At 40.7% G+C, this 21,974-nt stretch overlaps 1 protein-coding gene across 1 annotated transcript; it reads left to right on the forward strand.

Moving 5' to 3' along the window:
- Positions 1 to 29: 29 nt before the first annotated feature.
- Positions 30 to 20,857, forward strand: herc3 (HECT and RLD domain containing E3 ubiquitin protein ligase 3). The gene is made up of 25 exons (XM_034595225.1): positions 30 to 134; positions 1,923 to 2,273; positions 3,810 to 3,969; positions 4,380 to 4,456; positions 5,144 to 5,365; positions 5,762 to 5,853; positions 6,118 to 6,248; positions 6,489 to 6,640; positions 6,789 to 6,862; positions 7,672 to 7,796; positions 7,928 to 7,987; positions 10,219 to 10,330; positions 11,433 to 11,622; positions 12,647 to 12,810; positions 12,981 to 13,094; positions 13,328 to 13,351; positions 13,469 to 13,567; positions 13,699 to 13,869; positions 13,958 to 14,101; positions 14,569 to 14,735; positions 16,105 to 16,171; positions 16,696 to 16,778; positions 17,746 to 17,929; positions 18,370 to 18,472; positions 18,946 to 20,857. Exons 2-25 carry the CDS (start codon positions 2,051 to 2,053, stop codon positions 19,152 to 19,154), a joined length of 3,147 nt encoding a protein of 1,048 aa, XP_034451116.1. The 5' UTR covers positions 30 to 134; positions 1,923 to 2,050; the 3' UTR covers positions 19,155 to 20,857.
- The last annotated feature ends 1,117 nt before the right edge of the window (positions 20,858 to 21,974 follow it).

Genomic DNA, 21,974 nt, shown 5'->3' on the forward strand with positions numbered 1-21,974 from the left:
TCACGACTTCAGGACCAAAAACGGACCAATCACATCCCGTGAAGCACAGTGACGTGGGCAGTGGTTGCACTTCCGCGTTTGTATTCTGAGCTAAAGCGAAACCAGACGCTACATCACAGGATGCATCTGTGCAGGTAAACACGCCCTTTTTATTTTTCGTTTATATTTTTGACGAGTCACTCATGACAACATACGTTCATCTATAATGTGGACATCGGCGAGGAGGGTTTCCTGTTGTGCAGCCTCCACACTGGCAGTCAGAGCTGCGGCTGCTTGCTAGGCTCAGTTAGCCTCACTCCTGTCAGCAGCTCGCTGGCTGTGGGTCCATTAATACACGGGTTAAATAGAGACTGTCAGTGGACACGTTTAGTCTGGATCGATTTGGTCTGAACACTCGATGCAGACTCAGTCCTCGTCCGGACTTTGTCCTGAACAGCCGCTCAACGTGTCGTTATAAACATGTCGTTACAGATCTGCATCATTTACACATGACGACTCAGCTTCTCCTATTTGGATTGCAGCTTCGGTCTCACTCTCTGACAAAGCACTGCTTGTTTCACTAAGTAATGTTATAGTTATTTACTGATCAGAGAGTAGCCATTAATAATGAGTGTTTTCTGCTGACATGTTGTGGAAAGTCCCTCTTCAGCTCTCAAAGGAGCTCTTTAATCCAACCTTGAGACCCCCCCCCCTAAAAAAAAAAAAACTGGATTACCCACCACCACTGACTGTCTATGGGCCCAAAGACCCCATGTCTATCCAATGTCACGTGGGGTTTACGAATACAGATTAGTTGTACATTTATTGAAAATGTAGTATCAACGAAGATGTATTCTTGTAATCCTGGTCTTTTAGAGAAACTATAGATAAAATCAAGCTACATTTCTTGCTCATTAGTGTCTTGGCAACCCAGACGTTATTAATGGCTGATAACTGACCGAGAAAGATCACTGTTACAGCAGGGATATGTTATATGTTATGGATATTCACCATCTTTATTCCAAAAATATGAGTTATTCATGTTTTATGCAGTATTTGTTAAGTTTGTGTTTACTGTGGGCATACAGATATTTTTTTTCAGGAACAGTTTGTTCCACTGTTGAGCTGAATTGCATCATTCTACCACCACTAATAATAATGTTTCTTAACTTTTTTTTTCTCGTACAAACCGTTAAAATAAGATTAAAAACCAACCAAGTGAACAGTGGAAATGATAGTTCAGCTAAGAATTACATTAAAAGAAGGGAAGTTTTGGTTTAGGTTATCTTCAAAAGATTTACCTGTTAATTGTCTAATCAAGTAGTCAACTACATGCATCAGCTCTTATTATGACCTTTATGGATGTAGGATTTATTTACAGGCTGGTGGATCAATTGCATCAGTTGTAGATAGGTGTACCTAATAATCTGGCAGTTGAGTGCAGGTAATGTTATGCACAGTGGAGACAGACAAATGACTTTTCAAACAGGGTCAGATGAACTTGACAGTAATCAAACAGCAGTCAGACATCTAAAGTGTAGCTGTGGTTTGTCCTCAGTATGAATTTATTTAACTAGCTCCATGCTGCCATCACCTCTTCTTTCTGTCTCCTGATTTATATCATTTCTTTTGTCTCATTCTGTAAATTCTCTCTTTGTTTATTATCCGTTGCTAACTCGAACAGTGGCATGCACGTATTGCAAGTGGATTGACAAGGAGGCTGGGCTGCTTGGAGCTGCTTAAGCCAGGATTACACTGACAGGGTTTATTTAAACACACTGCATGTTCTTCTGTCATAGCACTTACACCATTCTCACACAGAGCCAGCCTCACCTCTGAATCCACCCTCACTCCTTTCTTAAAAAACATCACGAGGGATCATCCATGGAGCACAGTGATCAGTGTCAGACTGTCACCCTCATTCTGTTCCGTCTTATCTCCAGGGTTGGAATTTACATGAAGAGGAGGAAGCGGGGCTGCTCTCAAGCCTGAACGTTACAGTCCTCATCCATCTGGCCGTCACTCCCTCTGCCTCCTCAGATTGGTGCTCAGCCCCTCTCCCCTCCCCAACATGCTGTGTTGGGGGAACGCAAAGGATGGACAGCTGGGCATTGGCCTGGAGAGGAACCCCTTGTTTGAGCCAAAGAACTGTCATGTGTTCATTGGCCGGGGACTGAAGGAGGTCTCGTGTGGAGGACAATACTCAATGTTCCTGCTGTATGATGGCAGCGTGTACACATGTGGCTCTAACAGCTGTGGACAGCTGGGCCACGACAAGCCAGGGACTTCCCCAGGTAAGCTTTAAGTGTCACCACTGCATTAACTGACTCATGGTAAATCATCACAGATTGTTTCACCACCCTGCGGCAATGATTCAAGAAGACGTGTGTTTGGAAAGTTACCAAACATGAATGTTTTTGAACATGATATGATTGCTTGTGTCAGTAGTGATTGGATGGTGGTTTTAGCTTAATTTCTCAATCATTTCCTGAACCAATTAACTACATTACCTATTATTGTACAGCAGTTTTAAACCTAGAGTTGCTTTGGCAGAGCTGCACCCTCATGATGAAGAAGAAGCTTTCCAACTGTGCAGGGAAATATCTTAGTAAGTCCAGTTACAGTATGTAGACAAAGGTACTAAGAAAAACATGGCAACACTGAGCTTTACTTACTTTATTTAGCTCTATTACAAGCAACATTTTAAACAATTTGACAGGACGCTGACAGAAAAGTTATTTCCATGTCATGAATTTCAATCAGTGCAACATTTCTGTTTTTATTCGTACTTTATATGCACATTTTTGGGCAAAGCCGTTTCTGTTGGGAACGTGAGACTTGAAACACTCAGAGCTTGTGAAAGGAAGGCAGACAGTGGAAGGTTTGTGCTGGTTTCATGTGGGTGGAACGTTGTGTTGTGTGATACTTTGTATTGGCATGTGGGTGAAGCTGTAACAACAATGACTAAATGCCAAGAATCACTGGAGCTTGAACAACAAAATACCTAAAGAGTCTCAGTGTGCAGGGAGAGAAAGCACCTTGATGATATCCCACACGTTGTATAAGAACTTACACACAGAGTCAGTCGGCTTTAAACACATAAGTGCACTTGATTTAAATCATGATATATGTTTTATTGAAACCAAAATCATCATTTCCATGTAAACTGTATCTTATTCATTCAAGTGTAACTGTAGCATGTTTAACTCAGTCAGATTTCCTTGTTAAACCTCCCCCACAGCAGGAAACCATGTAGGAAACTTGCACCACCTGCCTCACAAGTTCTCATGTGCTTTCTGCTGCATTTCTCTTTTTTCTATCATGTCATATGAAGCATTGTTTGGAGACAGTCCCACCTTTCCATTGCAGTTGAAAACATACAGAGGACTGACAACAATTTGTATTTTACAAAACACATTCTTTGCAGGTCATTTCAAGTATTTCTGGTTCCGTTAAAAAGATTGTTGTTGAGATAGAATACCAGCGTTTAATGACGTGCATGGGTTGGGTCCATGACGACATCAATGCACTTCAACAGAACCTAGAAAACATAATTAAATGCAATTTTGAGTTTGCGGCTTGCTAACTGCAACAGCACAGTTAAAATACAAAAACAAGGGTTAGGGTTATTTTAAGTTTGCAGAGTGAAAGGGTCACTTGAAAAGGAAAAATAAAGAAAATCGGTCATATTGCCTGTCCTGAAAGAATACCTGCACTTCCAAATCAAAGCTGTACTAATATTATTACATTATTATTATATGATTATAATATACATATTACTTTTTAATTAGTTCTGCTCGAGTCTGACATTATCTCCCTCCCCTCCACAGAGCTAGTTGGAGCTCTGGATACTCAGAAGATAACAAATGTGTCGAGTGGTCGAGCCCATTCTATGGCGGTGAATGAGAAGGGTCAAGTTTTTGCCTGGGGAGCTGGTGAAGGGGGTCAGCTCGGCCTGGGGACTGCAGAGGTGGCTGTTCGCATCCCAAGGTGAATGTGTAGCGCAACTTAGGAGAACTGAAGCGTTTATTTTTAGATGTGAGAAAGGCATTATATGAAAAGGATGTTTGAAAGGTGGGGATAGAAGCTTTGCACATAAGTAGCAGTAATCGAGCAAACAAAGCAGTAACAATACAATACCATTAATCTGTGTTGCCTTTAAATTATAACTAAAATAACACAATTATCACTTAATGACTTTTCAGATGCAATAAATAAGATTTTCACAGATAAATTGGTTGAACTGTAATTTGTGTTTACTAAGAATTTTGTAGAGTGAGCAATGAGGAGCTCAGTAACTTAATGAATCATGTTGTTGTGTTACTGTAACTTATATAGAAATCTTTCTTAATGTGGGCTTTTGTGTTGATTAACAATTTATTTTGTCTTGCTTTGTCTAGGTTGGTCAAAAGACTGTGTGACCATCACATCTCCCAAGTAATGTGTGGAAATCAGCACTGCATCGCACTTTCTCGAGGTGTGAAAGTCACAGCGTCCTCGTCACACACCAACACTCTTCACACCTAGAATCCTGCATCCATACAGCTCATATTCAAACTGCATCATGTAATCTAGTAATGAAAGTGATTCAAATATATCTGACTTCAGAAAAACCTCTCAAATTCATCTTGGGCAAATTGTGTTGTTGTTCCCTGCATAATTGATCATTTCTCTGAGACGTTTTTCTTTTTTTTTTAAACCGAGCAATTATATAAACCCCTGCCAAAATACAAATAAGAAGAAACGTATCAGCCTTAGAACAAATTTTAATATTTAAGTATTAAATGTATCTGAGAGTCCATTTGCTATACCATATAACACAGCTACATATCCAATCCCAGCTGACACTGAGCAAGAGGCGGTCTACACCCTGGACAGGTCGCCAGTCGCTACGGACACTGAAATAAACGGACAGAAATTAATTAATAAGGACTAAATGGGGAAACAGACGTTATTTATGTACTTGAAGATAGAAATGTAGTGTTTTCATGAAATTACACATTAGCATTTTTGTAGGATTCTTTTTTTGGAGTCTTCCCTTTACTTGATCTGGGCAGTACTTCTGTTTCTGAGGTGACACATGTTGTGTATCAGTCTGTACTTTCTGCCAGTTATTAGTGTAGTTGGGTATAGTCAAGTATTCAATGTGTCCCCTCCCTCTCAGATGGCCAGCTATTCACGTGGGGCCAGAACGCCAGCGGTCAGCTCGGCCTGGGAAAAGGAGAACCCAGCAAACTGTTCCCTCATCCCCTGATGTCTCTGGCTGGAATCCCTCTGGCACAGATCATCGCTGGGGGAGACCACAGCTTCGCTCTCTCCTTGTCCGGAGCTGTGTTTGGCTGGGGCAAAAACAGAGCGGGACAACTGGGTCTCAATGATAAACAAGGTATTAATTAGCTGGTCAAATTAAGTGGGTTTCTAAATCAGTGCCTCTTAACCTGGGGGTCACGATATCTAGGGGTCACAAGATGGTTGTGGAGAAAAACTAAACCTTTGTCTGTGAATTGTTTTTACATTAAATTGTCTGTACCAGTGTATCACTGCTTTAGAATGGATGTTTTTCAGGGTTTTTGAGAGGCAACGTCTGTTTGCACATGAGTAAAAAAAAAAAGCCATTTTAGAGAAGAATTTAAAAGAGTAAACTCACTGTTCGATTTCCACCATGACTCTAGATTGAAATGCAGAAGTCCCCATGTTCCCATTGTGTCATTTGAGTAAATACATCAGACCAGAAAGGAAGAACAGTGTGACCTCGCTGACTTGTTTATGTTCTCGTCCTCAGATCGTGCCGTCCCCTGCCACATCAAATTTTTGAGATCTCAAAAAGTTGTTTACATCAGTTGTGGAGATGAACATACAGCAGCACTCACAAAGGTACGGATATGGATAAATCATTACCAGTTCATTTTAATAGAATGTTACAGAGTTCAGTTTGGTTGGTTGCTGCTCGGTTAGCCATTTCAGTGATGGTTTTATGACTCAGTACTTGTTGCATGTAAATCAATGACCTTTATTACTTGGATAAAATCAAAATCTTATTCCAGCCAGACTAACCCTTCTTTATTCACCACTGTGGCTTTAACTGTGGTCATTTGAGACAAACTATATTCTGAGCCCTGTATTGTTCTGGTCTGGCAGGACGGTGGCTTGTTTACGTTTGGCGATGGCTCGTGGGGTCAGCTGGGTCACGGCTCCAGCAACAATGAACTTTTACCCAGACGAGTGCTGGAGCTCATGGGCACTGAGGTGTCCCAGATCACCTGTGGCAGGTCTGTTGTAAACAGAGTTTTTGTTTACTTAGAATAATCCAACAGTAAAGTCTGTCCTATTGAATCTTTCAATTTGTAGACTGTTGCAGAGAGCTATTTATTTATTTTTTGTGCATATAAAAAAATACAATTATTAGTAAAAAAAACTGAGTTATTATTTATTGCCGGTTGGTTTGTATTGCATTACAGCGAATATACTCTGATTGACCTTTTCTTCCTAAATCTTGTTCCTATCATCAGGCAGCACACATTGGCGTTTGTGCCGTCCTCTGGACTGGTGTATGCATTCGGTTGTAACAGCCATGGGCAGCTTGGCACAGGAATACTGGGAGATGGTAGAAGTCCATTTCCTGTGAAGACCAATTTGTTGACTGGTCATTTCCATAGAGCAGGTAAGCAGAAGACATGTTGTCTAGTCAATATATGATAGTGACTAAAATGGCTGTTTTAAAAATGCCAGGCTACTCGCAGGGATACAAGAAATGACATCTGATCAGACGCTGCACAGCTGACATGTTCCATTTTTTCTTTCCCCATTAGAATCAAGACACTATATAGTGACCAAAATCATCTGTGGAGGAGACCATAGTTTCTTATTGTACTCCAATGAACAGGTATGTTCTTCAGCTTCTTGCTTTATTCGCCTCAGTTGATGTCCAGTGCTTTGATTATAGTCCTGCTGATTCTCGTCACTTCCCCTAATTTTTATGGTTCTTCAGTCACAGAACTGAAAGCGTGTTTGTCAAAATGTCAAATGTTTTGCTTCCCCATTTATTTTTTATTTTTTATTAAAATGTTATTGCATATATATACACGATAAAAGTCTCATCCAAACTTAGAAAACACACAGTATAGATTGATGCAGAGAATCTGGTGTCACAAGAAGTTAAAAATATGTAGAATTATAAAGTTTTCAAATTTAGATTATTATGTTCACATGCACACGTCCTTTAATTCTGTTGTTAAGATTTCGAGGACTCTTTATTGAATGTATTTAATCCCTATTGTTTAAACTTACCATCTGCACCATTTGCCTTCACTAAACATTCAACACTTTCCCAAATCGCTTTTAAACAAGCAACCGCATAACACGCAATTTCAATTTAATCATCAGGAAATAGTTGACTGTTTTAATTCATCACCATGATTCACCACAGGATGGCAGTCATGTCCAAACCTTTGTCAGTTCTACAGTATATGGTGCAGCCATCTGCTACAAATTGCCAGGGACCTGCACCGATAAAGACACAACACACTCAGCCTTTGCAGACAGATATTTAGACCTCGGGGATTTCTTATTTATTCTATCTTCACGGAGGAAAGAGACACAACGCAGACTGTCTCTGTCCTGAACTGTGCCACACACAGAGGAAGTGCCACAGCAAACAATCTCCAATGCTGTTATGTCTGTTTGTCTGCGCAGAGCTCCGTCCCCCCAGAAGACTTCAGGGTGATCAACATCAGTAAAAGCCTCACCCCAATCAATTATGAACGGCTAAATTCATGGAGGTTAAAACTGATGTACAACACAGATTCCAGTGTCACCAAGTAAGTCAGGAAAAGTAATTTATTATTTTAAACATATTATTATTATTTTCAGTTGTGTCTTTATTCTAAATTGGTTGTAGATGTCTGTTGTTGATGAGTGAACACTTCTTGTGCTCTGTTTTTGTGCCCAGCGACATTATTATTCAACTCTCCTCCACGGCTTGTTGGAACGCCAGCTTCTTGGACCAAAGGTAAGGTCATGTACGCAGGAGCTGCTGCCAAGCTTTGTTTCACATCTCGGCAAATTTGCATGCGTTAATGCAACAAAGGTTCAAGTGCGGATGAGGAGGCAAAAGACCCATGAAAATAGTTCAATAGTTAAAGCAAAAACAATCTACTTTGCCCTAAGGTGATTATGCAAGATTTAATCAAGGCAATTACAATGAATCTCATGTGTATAACTGGGCTCTGACAGTGAATGTGAACCTGGTCTCTACCTCCTCTTTGCTCTGAGCACATACAGGATCTGTGGACTTGGTCCAGACAGGTGACACAGTGCAAACTGCAGTAATGTGCTGCTGGATTGTCTCAGTAAACCTCCTCTGGCACTTTGGCACACAGTCACTACAGCATCCAACAAAATTGACTTGTTATTAAACAGACAATATTTAACTTCGGCCATTAGGGGTCTCACAATCAAACAATAACAATAACCTCATTGGATCATGGGTTGTTGTTGTCTTCATCACCATTTCTTGTCCCATAATCCTGTTGGTTTGCTTGGTTCCCCTGTGCAGTCGACTGGCTGACGGTCTAGCAGTGTGTTTTTCCTTCGTCATACGTCATTTGCCCTGGAGGTTATAGCAGAAATGGCCAAAGCGACGGAATAAAGCAGATATGATGCAATTAAAAGGCAACTAGAATGACACACTCAAATGTGAGCAAGACTCCTGGGAACTAATCCAGCAGGGACGTCACAGGGTCAACTGACTTTCCCTGCCTCCAACTCATATAATAACCATCATCTTATCAAACATAACTTGCTGATCCTCAGGGCTGGGAACGCAGCTGTCTGTTTGGTCACTTCACGTTTCACTGACCATCAGTCTGTGCGTTGGCTTTTTTTAGTTCAAACTCGTCAGCAGATACTTATCGTGTCCTGAGAACATCAGGGTGGAAAAAAATATTCATCTGGAGACAATAGAAGTAGTTAATTCTGCGCTCTCTGCAGAAAAGACGGAAACTCAAAAATAATTATTTAAACAATTTACCAGTTTGCATGTCCCCCATCTGTTTGTGTGGGTTTTTCTCTGGGTACTCCGGCTTCTTCCCATTTTTAGTTTTTCTCTGTCTGTTGGCCCTGCGTTATGTGGCGACCTGTCCAGGTTGTACTCTGCCTCTTGCCCAATGTCAGCAGGGATTGGCTCCAGCTCTCCTGTGATCACAGAATAAGCAGTATGATGATGGATGGATGTTTCTGTCTTTATAACATATGAACAAACCAGTGTCCAGTAATACTTATCACCTTGATTACTTCCCAAACATTGTCGCTGTCCTGTGAAATCAATGTATCTTCAAATTTGGTCATTTTTAATTTTTCAAATAAACTGATAAATAAACTTTTATGAAAAAAGACGACTTGGTCATGAAAACAATTTAAAAACTGATTGCATAAGTTTGAGAGAATCGTTGTTTTCATGGGAGAGCGACAGTAAACAGTCCTAGAATAACAAAGTCATTGAAACCACACCTAAATGTGGATAGATTTCCTCCGATCGTTATATACCTCATTTACCTCATTTAACTCGTCCTTTACTGCTGATCCATAAACAGGAGTCTAAGATTAACTTGAAATTCAGTGATCTCTGGATTTATATGTCCCTGTGAGAGAAGCAGCTGATGCATGTTCTGAAGTTGTTTATAGCACAAGCATGCACAGTATGTGGGGTCATTGCATTAGAGTTACATTAAGGGATCAGAGTTGTTCCTATGGTTCAAGTTGAAGTGCATCATCGCTCCTATGCACGGTTCACGGGGATGTTCTGTCTGCATCAGTGTTTCTTGTTTGGGAAACAGTCTCCAGCAGATCATATCTCATGTATTTGTGTTATGACTAAATAAAACTTGTAGGTGAAGGCTCCCACTGTGAACAGTTGCTGTCCCTCAAGCTCAGGGTTTTGTTGGTTTTGTGGATGTGATGCTTTGTGTGTGTGTTTATCAGTCAGTGCTCGCCAGGCTGAGGAGAAGATCTGCTTAGGGATTGATGTAAATACCTTTGGGCTGAGTGTTCACCTCAACATGGCTCATGTTGCTTTGAGAATTAGAACATTTACCATTGTGCCCCGCTGCTTGACGCCGGAATAGACTTGGCATTCAATCGGGGCTTTACCATAAAGTCCCTCTGACCTATTTTTATCCTGTTGCTGATCACTGAGATTTCGTTGATGGTCCAGATAATCAAATGTTTGTTTGCTTTCTATAGTGATGACATCCACTTCAAAACCAACCCAAAGATCCCGGGCATCGATCTCAACTTGGTCAGGCTTCTGTTTGAGGCTCTCAGCAAACCGGCCTTCTCTGGGCTTCTGGAGCAGGTACTGGCCCATAGTCCGTTTTTAAGGTTTTTAATTTACTCTTTTCTTCCAAACCCACTTTCCTGTTTTACAAGGACATCATCAAGCAGGACTATTTGATCTCAGACCTTGAGTGAAAATACAGAAAAATAAAGGTTTTAAATCTTTATGTGGCTTTAATGTCGACTACATTTACTGTTCAAAGCATAGACTCTAAATGAAGATGGACAACGTGACTGCCTCCCCAAAAGTAAAGCCAAATCATCTTGAGCGCCCCCTGGTGTCAGGTCATAAACTCTTCCTCCTCCATGTTAGTGGATGGAACATTGACCAAACTAAAAAGTCAACGTGCACGTCAAATAATTTTTCTGAAGTTCTTGTCACACTGGGGTTTGTTCAAGTTTTAAGGTTTCCAGAATATTTGGTTAATTAAACTCCTACATGATTCAATTGAGTGAAACATCATGATTGTATATATCAGCAGGACCTCCATAGCACAGCTCTACACACTGATTGCTACTGCACGGAGTCTTGCTCCAAATTCATTGGTCCAAGATGGCAGCGTTCGTATCCGGGGATATTTTGGCTTCACTCTGGGCTTCTCAAAATATCCATAAATATCATGCAACCAAGGTCCTCTGAACCACGATGTCCAAATACCTAAGACGTGACTCAGATTGAGAGTTTTTTTTACCTTCCTATTTGGGAGACAATTAAAGGAGGAACATTGGGATGTTGAAGGAGAATCCTGCATATGTGAATATTGTGCTGGTTTTGAAAGTACATCAAGTTCTGCCACAGATCCATGGCACAGAACCCACGCCTGATTCATAACCTCTAACATTAGCTCAGTAATGTGAGGCTGAGGATTCTTGTACCTCAGCTCAACATGGAGACCACTTTCCAAACCACTAAGAGCCGGTTATGAAATCTAGTCATATTTTACTCCAGCTGCTTTTTGGAGTTGTTGGAACAGGAAAATGTACCATAAATGTGTCTGGTTTATTTGTTAAATTCAAACACACCATAGTACTTTGCATTGCAAATACTTTCATCTATTTAACATCAAATATCGTTTATTGGGGTGTAATTAAAAGTAGAAATTTGTCTCCAATCCCTTTAGGCCACCAAGAGTTTTGAGAGTCTGCTGATCCCTCAGCTGCCGCACTCTCCTCCGGACGTAGAGGCCATGAGGATCTACCTCATCTTGTCTGAGTGTCCAGCGCTGCAGGACTCCAAGAACTACATCCGCCTCACTATCCCCTTGGCAATGGCCATCCTCCGGCTCGACGCCAACCCCAGCAAAGTATTGGGTATCACATGTGCATGCACGCACTAGATGTGTTTTTACACCTTGTCAAGCTAATGACACAGAACATGTGACATCCTGTCATGTAACACCTGTGCACCCTGTGGCATCACATGGCATCGCTCTTGAGTTGAAACACAGAATATGTTGTGTCAGCACCCTCATCTGTATCCATGCTACCTGTGCTCAGCTTTTATCCCACGGATATAATTACAACACTCCATCAAAAAGAGTAAAAGTATTTACAGAAATGCACAGAACATCAACAAATAGTAACTGATCATGGATTAATGATGTTATTATTGATATTTGGATAAATGGAAGGTCACAAAGGTGAAGTTCAGTCAGTAACTTGTCACAGGAGAAGAATCCCACACAGCAAGAAACTCCACTCTGAGCTAACCTCACGCTTCTTGGTGACTGTCAAACATTGCATTTTGATGTGTGGCAAACACATTTGGAATGAAATCGAAATGTAAAATTTGGATAGTGGTTTATTAACAGTCACTCCTTAAATCTTCACTGTTTTGCACTCATTGATACAAATATATCTTCTTCCAGGGAGTCCTAATAACCTTATTACCTTATTACCTATTTACCCTGCTGGCTGGTTTGTGTGTCTGTGTGTACAAAATAACTCAACAAGGCATGGACAGATTTTCCCCAAACCTGATGGGAATATTACTGTTGAGGATATCTACCGATGATTAATTTCTGGAGCTGATTGGTCAAAGGTAAAAAAGAAACAACAACATCATCCTTCATCGTGTGGTATATATAATGTCATGATGACATATTGAAATGGCATTTTTACAATATAAAAAACTTGGCCTGATTGGAGTATACACAGTGAACATGCAGGTTATGTATCGCCCCTCTGATGCTTTTCACTCACACACTGAAAACGTGGAGCCTGTCTGGACGCTGCTTTTTCACATGTGATAACTAATAGTGCACATGCATCAATATGCATTCGTCATTTTGTGTGTTTGTGATTTGATTTCAAACCAACTTCTCTGATCCTGTAGACAACTGGTGGTGTTTTGTGGACGACAGCGTGTTCACCAGAATGGTCGACATTTACAAGAGCATCGTCGTGTTCATGCTGACGGGAGGAAAGACGCTGCTCGTGCCCATGTTCTACGAGAACTATTTTCTTGCAGCGCTAAGGCTGCTGGAAAAACTCCACAAGGTATCCGCAGAGGTCACATCCTGCTCCTGTAAACACATCACCAGCTCAGCATTGTTCCTCAGTACAGCCTGAGGAGGACGTGCGTTCCTCCTGCTGAGCTGACCTGTGTCGCACATCACACTGTGATCTTTCCCGGAGTCGAGGCTGAGGTCTTTGTTTCATGTTCTCAGGTGAACTTAAAGGCCCAGCATGTGGAGTACAACCGCTTTTATATCCCCGACGTCACCAGCCTGGTGGACATCCAGGAAGACTACCTCAAGTGGTTTCTGAGTAAAGCTGAGATTGTGAGTACTCTCACACCTCCTTGTTACTGCACACACACTCATAGCACTTATACAGCTGTGCTGCTGTTAACTCATCCAGAGCTGCTTGTGGGTGAATATCTGCCTGTGAGTTCCTGCTATCCAGTGAGTGTCTAAATTCACAGAAGAGACTATGACTCTTTGGACATTTGAGCAAGTTTCCATCTTATTCATGAGCTGCACTTGACCTTTCTCCTTCCCATTTTGTATTCTAGAAAATGGGATCATCCCCTTCGCAGGTACTGGAATTTAAAATTGACCATAAACATCCCAAATTAAATACAAGATTCATTTGTTTCTTTTGACTTTAGTGTTGTAATAAGATTATATTTAGCCACGTCTCATTTCATCTGCAGAGTGACTTTCCCTCAGTGAACCTTTGTGCCTACCCGTTCATACTGAATGCCCAAGCCAAGACAACCATGCTGCAAACAGATGCTGAACTGCAGATGCAGGTCTGCTTATACAAAAGTATTGTAGCAATGATTTAGTTTGAATTAAATGCATCTGAATACATTTGTATAAAATAGAGAGTTTATTGAGTTGTTCTCACTATGTGTGTCTCTTTCCTCGTCCTGTCACCAAGATGGCAGTAAGCGGTGCAAACCTACACAACGTCTTCATGCTGCTCACGCTGGAACCCCACCTCGCCCGAAATCCTTACCTGGTGATACACGTGCGCAGGGACCATTTAGTTAGCGACACCCTGCGGGAGCTCACCATGTACTCTGACGTGGACCTGAAGAAGCCACTTAAGGTACGACTTTGAAGATCAGAAGATCAAAGAACAAAATAACTTTCTGCTCACCACCACCCTGTTCTCATCTTCTTCCTCCGTCCGGCAGGTGATCTTCGATGGAGAGGAGGCCGTGGACGCAGGCGGAGTAACTAAGGAGTTCTTCCTGCTGCTGTTAAAGGAGCTGATGGATCCTGTTTATGGGATGTTCACTCCCTACAAAGAGTCCAACCTGCTGTGGTTCTCAGACAAAGTGAGTAACCATATAAAACTGGAAGAAGAAAATTGAAATAGCTTTTTATATTTCCGTCTTAGAAAGTAAAAATACTGTACACGAACTCAACAGTGGTGTTTAAAGGCAGTTTTGAGCTACTTGAACTCCACTACATGTATCTGACACCTGTAGTTACTATTGTTACCTGCAGATTACTCTCTTATAGATTACACTGTCCTATAACATATCAATTAGTTAAAACTGTCTTGACAAGCTACAGCATTAAAACTATGCTTAAACGTTCATACATCAATAATAACATGATAATTAAGAATAATAATCGAATATAAATATAATTATATATTATAACACAATATAATAACTGTCTGTGCTGTTGTGCTTTATTTCATGTATAATCTTGTGGAATAGGATTAGTCTCCACATGTTTGATGTCAGATACATACCACAGATGTTATAATAATGAGTTTCCTTTCCGTGCCTTCCAGTGTTTCGTAGAAGAGAACTGGTTTCATCTGATCGGGATCATCTGCGGTCTGGCCATCTACAACTCCACTGTGGTGGACCTGCACTTCCCCCTGGCTCTCTACAAGAAGCTGCTGGACGTGTCGCCGCTGCTCGAGGACTTCAAGGAGCTCTCCCCAACCGAGGCCAGGTAACTGGGGTGTGAGACCTCGCACACTGGATAGAAACACAGAGGAGCTTTGTTCTTTTTAATACATTCGTCCTGCTTCAATCGCTTTATTTTCCTCATGATTACATTATTTGTAATCCTGTTAGCATTAGTGAGTCTCGTGCTAACCTAAACAAAGTGTGAAATGATAAAGCAACTGACCTCAATCTTAGAAACACATTAAAGATGGCTCTTTTTGTTTGGGACCAGGGTGCAACACGAGCCCCTCCCTTACTTTAACCAGTGGTGTTTGAGCAGCAGTGAATTTCGCTTCCCCTGGAAAATGCCCTTTAATTGAATTTGCAGCAGGAAGGGTCAGTGTTTCCTCTGAGCCTCATTGTCTCCAGTTGACCATTGATTTTGCGATTAGTCATATTATGTTGCTACAAGAGACAATACAACCTCTAATGACATCATCTCAAAAAACATTATACAGTAAATGCTACACTTTTATTTTGACTGTCTCAAAAGTACAAACAGTTCACGTCCGACAGACTTAAGGTCAAGTCTCACTTTCAACAGAGAGATAGCACGTTGTTTAAAGTGTAAACTGCAGAAAGCTTGTTTGTTTGAGGTTTATTTCATTTGTACTGTCTCTTCTGTATTTTCGAATCCTGCAAAGTGACACCAGCCCAGTAGCTGTGGCTCGGCTCTAAGACAACAATACTGTATCCTCCTATAATTAGCGATTCCTTTGGCAGCCCGTTTGTCCTCTTTCCATGTTTCCTGGGTTTTAATAAAACATCCAGCAGGCTCTCTGCAGGAAAACCAACACAACCCTCCCTGTGAGTCATTTCCCTTTAATAGCTCATACGTGACCATTAAACCTCGATCTTATCGACACTTCTGCTGCTCTGCATCTATTTGATCCCTTGGTTTTCATTTGAAAAGTCAAACGGGGCAGATTTAAACCTGTGGTGGCAGGTGAACGCAGTAAACTGTGGACAGGGTGGAAACACCAGTCACATGACTCCACATGTATTACTGCAGTGACGATTGTATTGTTGCAGCTATCAACATAGCTCCTCTCTCTGCATGTGTGAGCAGTGGAGGAACTGTTTCTCGTATAAACATGCATCTGACCTTCACCGTGGATTCCTTTTTTCACCCCTCACATATAATATTACTACATCATATATTTCCCCAATGTCACGATCGTTTGTTCTTTATAAGTTTTGGGTCTTTCTCAACTCTTAGAACTGTTAGCATGCAGAGGTGTGACTCTATTTGTTTGCCCTGCGATGGACTGACGACCAGGCCGAACCCCACTGCAGCCTGGGACCCTCAAAGGATGAGCGGTACAGGTGATGGATGTTTTTTGACATTCATTTATTCTGCTTATTCTCCACAGGAGTCTACAACAACTTCTAGACTATGAGGGAGGTGACGTGGAGGAGACGTTTCTTCTCAACTTTGCTGTGAGCATAACTTTTCCCCTGTTACCCTGATTTAAAAGGTTTGGAACAAACACCCACCACAGATCAGACAAGCTACTTCTGTCGAGAGTTTTAAGAAACAACTCAACACCATTGTCTTTATTTGTACTTCTTTTTATACCTTTTGCTAGTTTTATGCTTTTATTCTAAGTTTTTGTTGATTTTATTGTAAAGCACTTTGAGCTGCCTTTTATGTTTGAAAGGTGCTGTAAAAATAAAATGTATTATTATATTATATATTATTATTATTTACCCTGAACAAATCCCACAAAAAGACCAAAACCAGACTAAAATCTGCCAGTTTGGAAAATGTAAAAGTTGAAATTTAATTTCTGAAAAATGCAATTGAACTACCTGAAACAGCTTTGCACTGTAGTTTTTAACAAATATTGGTCAAACACCAACTGAAAACTGCTGCATTGTAAGATCTGTGCTGTACGACTTCCACTCTTCACTCCTGCCTCATCAAAACCTGCAAAACTCTGACGTAAGACTCTGAATCTCAGATCACCAGGGAGAACTACGGCGTGACAGAGGTGAAGGAGCTGATCCCTGGAGGAGAGAGCATCAGCGTGGACAAAAACAACAGGTGAGGCAGCTCCACAGATCTACATGTCCGTTTGTGTAGGAATAAATTCACCAACCCTTCCTTCACTCGGTGTTGTTTTGAATATTTCTACGCCCTACACACTCTGTTCTCTCTGAAAGATAAAAACATATCCCCCCCCCCAACACTAAGATGATCATGTGCTCACGCAGCTGGCAGCTCGCATCCCATTGTCCCAGCTGAAGGTCATGTTTTGTGTTGGGCAGATTTTGGTATTTGAAGCGTCACATTTGGGTTTTTTATTCTCCACCGTCCCCGCCCTGTGTCTTAAGCCCGTCCTTGTGCCTTTGGCATTGATTACAGCGCTGTGTGGAGGAGTTGTGTGCGGCGGCCGGTGTCAACACGTCTGGCTGCCGCTGCCGAACAGATGGCGAGAGCCGCACTGACCCACGTCGTTCCTACAGAATCCCCTCAGCACTCGCATATGGAAAACTGTAATACCAGAAATAATAGAGAAAGCTCGGTGTCCCACAGAGAGATGTTGATTCAGACTGAAGGCTGCACGCAGTGTTTGTGTTTGCAGGGTTGTGAGAACTCCGGGTGTGATCTATGTTGTTTAACTAAGATGTGGTTCGCTTCTGTGTTTGTGAGCTCAATAGGGCGGTTGAGGGCAGAACTTGTATTTAGATGAAAGGCAGGTTTGTCTTTTCTGTTCCCTGCTGCTCAGTTCACGTGTTTAAAGTCAATGAAACTATTTTCATATAGAGCATCAGGTTTCCTTCATTTGATGGAAATGAAAACACGGGAACAAAAACACAGAGTCATCCTTTCTTTGTGTTTTATTCTGCAGGACGTGGAGGTTATGTTTTCATCAGCATTACTTCGTTGGGTTGTTTGTCAACAGGTTCAAGCAAAAACTACTCGACAGATTTCCATGTAAATGTGTGGATTTGTGTTGCGATTGCAGAGCAGACGAATGATCCCAATGTTTGCTGTGTGTGTGTTTCAGGAAGGAGTTCGTGGAGGCCTACCTGCGCTACGTGTTCTCGGACTCGGTGAGCGAGCAGTACTCCGCCTTCTCCTCAGGTTTCCTGAAAGTGTGTGGAGGCGAGATCCTGGCGCTGTTCCAGCCGTCGGAGCTGATGGCCATGGTGGTCGGCAACAACAACTACAACTGGGAGGAAATGGAGAAGGTCAGTACGAGACTCAGAGACCTGTGCAGGTTGCATTTCTTTATTTCTACAAACTGCTCACGAATGTCTGAACAACACTTTAAACACACTAAATATAATGTTAATTAATTAACCATGGAATGTAAAAAGGCTGAAATGACAAACCCAACATAATAACTAGTTGAGACTCTGACTGTTTGTTTATTTTGAAGCTGGGGATCTGAACAGAGTTGGGATTTGTCGACACTTGGTTTCACATATTTTGCTGCTGATGTCAGCTCTTGTGTTGCAACATGAGTTCAAAGGGCACAGACAATAAGATGTCCCAGGAAATGAGAGAGAGACATGAGAGAATAGTCTGATTATTCTTTTAATGCATGCATGTCTTTGAGTTTCACTGATCGCTGTAAAAATTTGGACAATCTTTTAATCGTCAGATCTCCTTCTCTCTGTTTTCGCAGAATGCTGCTTACAAAGGGGAATACACAGCCACTCATCCAACTGTCAGATTGTTCTGGGAGGTTTTCCACGAGTTCCCTCTGGAGAAGAAGAAGCAGTTCTTGTGTAAGCGTTAAACGACCTCACTGCTAAATCTGCAGACGTCTTATAAACACAGTGATAGAGAGCAGGTTGCTCCTGCAGGAGAAAACACTGGTGAGGCAGTAGAGTGGCTTTAATTCTGCCAGCTGCACCAAATTTTACACATAAGCATCATTTCCTAAATGTGCCTGATTTTTTTCATTAAGATCCAAGAATGCAGTTTTGAGAAATCAACGAAAATGTTGAAAAAAAAGTCAAATTCCACAATTTAAAGAATGTGGGAAAAAGATTCCTGATTCAGATCCACCTTGAAAAAATGACCCAAACCAAATCCTTGAACCAAGTTTTGTGCAAATGTGTGCAGTTGTTTTTACAACAACCTCCTAGGCGAAGGTAAAACACAGAGAAGCAGCAGCTCTATCTGTAGTTTAGAAACATTCTCACTGTGTTCTCGTATCTGATCTTAACTCCACCCCCGCTGCGTCTGTCGCCCGCAGTGTTCCTGACCGGCAGCGACCGCATCCCCATCCACGGCATGGAGAGCCTGCGCATCATCATCCAGTCCACCATGGCCGAGGAGCACTACCTGCCGGTGGCCCACACCTGCTACAACCTGCTGGACATGCCCCGCTACCACACCAAAGAGATCCTGTGCCGCCGTCTCACTCAGGCCGTGGAGCAGTACGAGGGCTTCAGCCTGGTGTGACGAGGAGGAGGAGGAGGAGGAGTGGGGGGTGGGCTGCAGCAGTTTTAACGCACTTTAACAGCAATATACGTCACGCATGTCAGTGTCGGAGGAGAGGGGGGGGGGGGGGTATCACTCTCTTTACGTGCGCTTATAAGATTGTTGAGCATCTTCAAAATATGAAAGGTCTATATATGTACATGCAAAGTATTTTTGGTTTTTATCGCTTTGGACAAAGATTCTCAACCTCTCAGGATCATTTGTAAAATATCTTCAAAAAGTACGGATTGAACGTCGTGTCTAAACCTTGGATAAGAAAAAGTTTCGGAGCCAAAATCAAAGGCCAGTGAAGGTTGAGAAACTCTGACTTTGTTCAGTTTTTTGTCTTTTTGTTTTTGCAAAGCTGTGTATTTTATATTCAACTGATTAAATTCTATTTTTCACCTTTAAAGGATTACGTTGTTAACTTGAGACAAGACGCTTTATCTTCTTTTTTGTTTCTTTTAATTTATTAAATAGAACGGTTATTTTTTGACGAAGTAAATATGTATGTGTATATACACAAGTGTGTGTGTGTGTGTGTGTGTGTGTGTGTGTGTGTGTATAGCAGTTTGAATATCTACCCCTGACTTTTGTAGAAATTCTCAACAAATTGATCTTTTTAAATTAGAGCCTGGCCGATAAGGATTGTTGGAGGTAGATGCCGATATTGGAAGTAAACAATGTCAATACTGACATTTTGGCAAATACATGATTATTAAGATGTTGTTATCAACCCCCTGACAAATAAATGTAATCAAAGTTGATATTTAACCCTTTAAACATTAAAAAAACACAAATACAACCAGAAAGTAAACAGAAATGTTTGTTCTGTAAAATCTAACTTGTCTCATTGCCACTTATTAGCAAACATAAGCACTGATACAGATAAATGGTGAAATGCTTGTATCGGTGGATCTTTAACGTCCCTCAGATAAATTGGTCCGGCTCTATTTTAAACGTGGTCTCTGCCTGATTCAAAAGGTAAAGTGTCGTGTTTCTGGGCGGACGAGCGGCTGCAGGATGAAACCTGGACAATATGATTTCCTTCCCTCTGAGCTGTGGATCACAGAGCAGCGGACTTTGTCTTCGCATTCAACAGTTGCCTTCTCTAGCAAAACCGTCTATATGGACGTGAGACGTGTTGACTTTTTCAAAGGTTATTTTCTACTGGATGTCGTCTGCGTGCATGATGTTGAGCGAAAGACAAAAGAAATCTGGTCGTCATTGAGAAGTTTGACATTTTGAGAAATACGCTAATTAACATGGAGAGTCCCAACGCTGCGTTCATGAACCGTAGGACTTTCATGTGTTAAATATTTGTACTATTGTACTAGTTCAGCTATTATTAAATGGAATGAATGAATTGTATTGGTGTAAATATCAGATTATACTTTACCCGACGTGTGTGTTCCTCGGACTAAGTGGAGCTTTATATGGACAGTGTTAGAATTACAAGTGGAAGCTGATTGTTTTTCCCGCTCAGCTGCTGTTTGAACGATTAGTCATGAACGCAGCATGAGAGCATAATTAGCACTTAGCTTAGCACAAACTCTGGAAAAGGGGAAACCACCACCAGTAGAGCTAAAGCTCACAAATTAACATTTGTTTGTTTAATCATAAAATAAAATATATGAAAGATATTTTCAAGCAGGACTGTGATGAAAGGACTTTCTGTGCTGCCACTAAAATACATTTTTATTTGTTATTTTAGTAGCTGCTACAAAAATATTTAGATAGTACATCTGTACATAAAGGTACATTTTGAAGTACTTGCAAACTCTCACTTTTACTCGTCTACATTTATTTGCCTGCTTTTGGTAATTTGTTAATTTACAAATTTAGAGCTTTACAAACAAAAGTTTCTTTGTTGTCTGTTAAACTGCTGAACAGATTCACAAGTATAGAACTGACCTGATTTTAATTGAAAATTAAGTGGAAATTATTTAATTATAGTTAGAGGATTTGCTGCTTTTTCATTCAATTATTTGACAATTTTGAGATTTGGAATGTTGATTATATTTTATAATTATTTAAAAAGTTCTACAGTCAATTAATAAAGAAAAATAATCATCAGCTATATTAATAAATATTAACATAATTTATAACTTAGTCGAAAATTGTGTAAAAAACAACTTGTTTTACCTCTGATACTTTCAATACATTTTCCTGCTTAACCTTGAGTATGGTGTGTCCGCTGGTTGCCTGGCAACCGCTTAGCTCAAAGAACATGTCAAAACCAAAATTGTTATTTTTTTACTCTTGGTTTGTTTGTGGGAATAAAATAAAGGAGACATAAATATTAGTTAGTGAAACTCAGAGGTGCTGGTCGGTGGATTTAGTTACTTTGGACAGAGACAGAGTTTCTGCTAAGCTAAGCTAACTGGCTACTTCCTGTCAATCTCCTCATCTCTCTCCACCAGAAAGTTAAAAAGTGCATTTCCTCAAAATGTCTTTAGAAACTTAGTATTTGGTCCATTTAAAGGAAACAAATAGGAGTAGAGTCAAAATATTACGAGAATAAAAGTCAATATTATGAAGAAAAAACCCTCATGATGTCATGTGGGATCTTAGGTCACATGTCAGTTTAGTGGGGGGGATGTGTGATGTGGATTTCATTGTTTACATGTGTTCAAAACTGTTTCCTTCTTTCTTCAGATTTCTCTGTAAATATTATGATTTTTTTATTCTTTATTACTTTATTTATATTTTATTATTTCATTCAACTTTATATTTGAAGTTCTATTTTATTATTATTTCATACATATTTTTTATTATTATTAATTGGGATTTTTCTCAATA

This window comes from Hippoglossus hippoglossus, chromosome 1 (assembly GCF_009819705.1).
Source record: "Hippoglossus hippoglossus isolate fHipHip1 chromosome 1, fHipHip1.pri, whole genome shotgun sequence".
Classification (NCBI taxonomy): Eukaryota; Metazoa; Chordata; class Actinopteri; order Pleuronectiformes; family Pleuronectidae; genus Hippoglossus; species Hippoglossus hippoglossus.

What these genes read in the sequence shown, in the direction of transcription:
- herc3 (XM_034595225.1), top strand. Translation starts at nt 2,051, where the DNA reads ATGCTGTGTTGGGGGAACGCAAAGGATGGACAGCTGGGCATTGGCCTG. An exon ending in CAAGCCAGGGACTTCCCCAG is followed by an intron (nt 2,274 to 3,809) that starts GTAAGCTTTAAG and finishes TCCCCTCCACAG; the next exon opens with AGCTAGTTGGAGCTCTGGAT. An exon ending in AGCGTGGACAAAAACAACAG is followed by an intron (nt 16,779 to 17,745) that starts GTGAGGCAGCTC and finishes TGTGTGTTTCAG; the next exon opens with GAAGGAGTTCGTGGAGGCCT.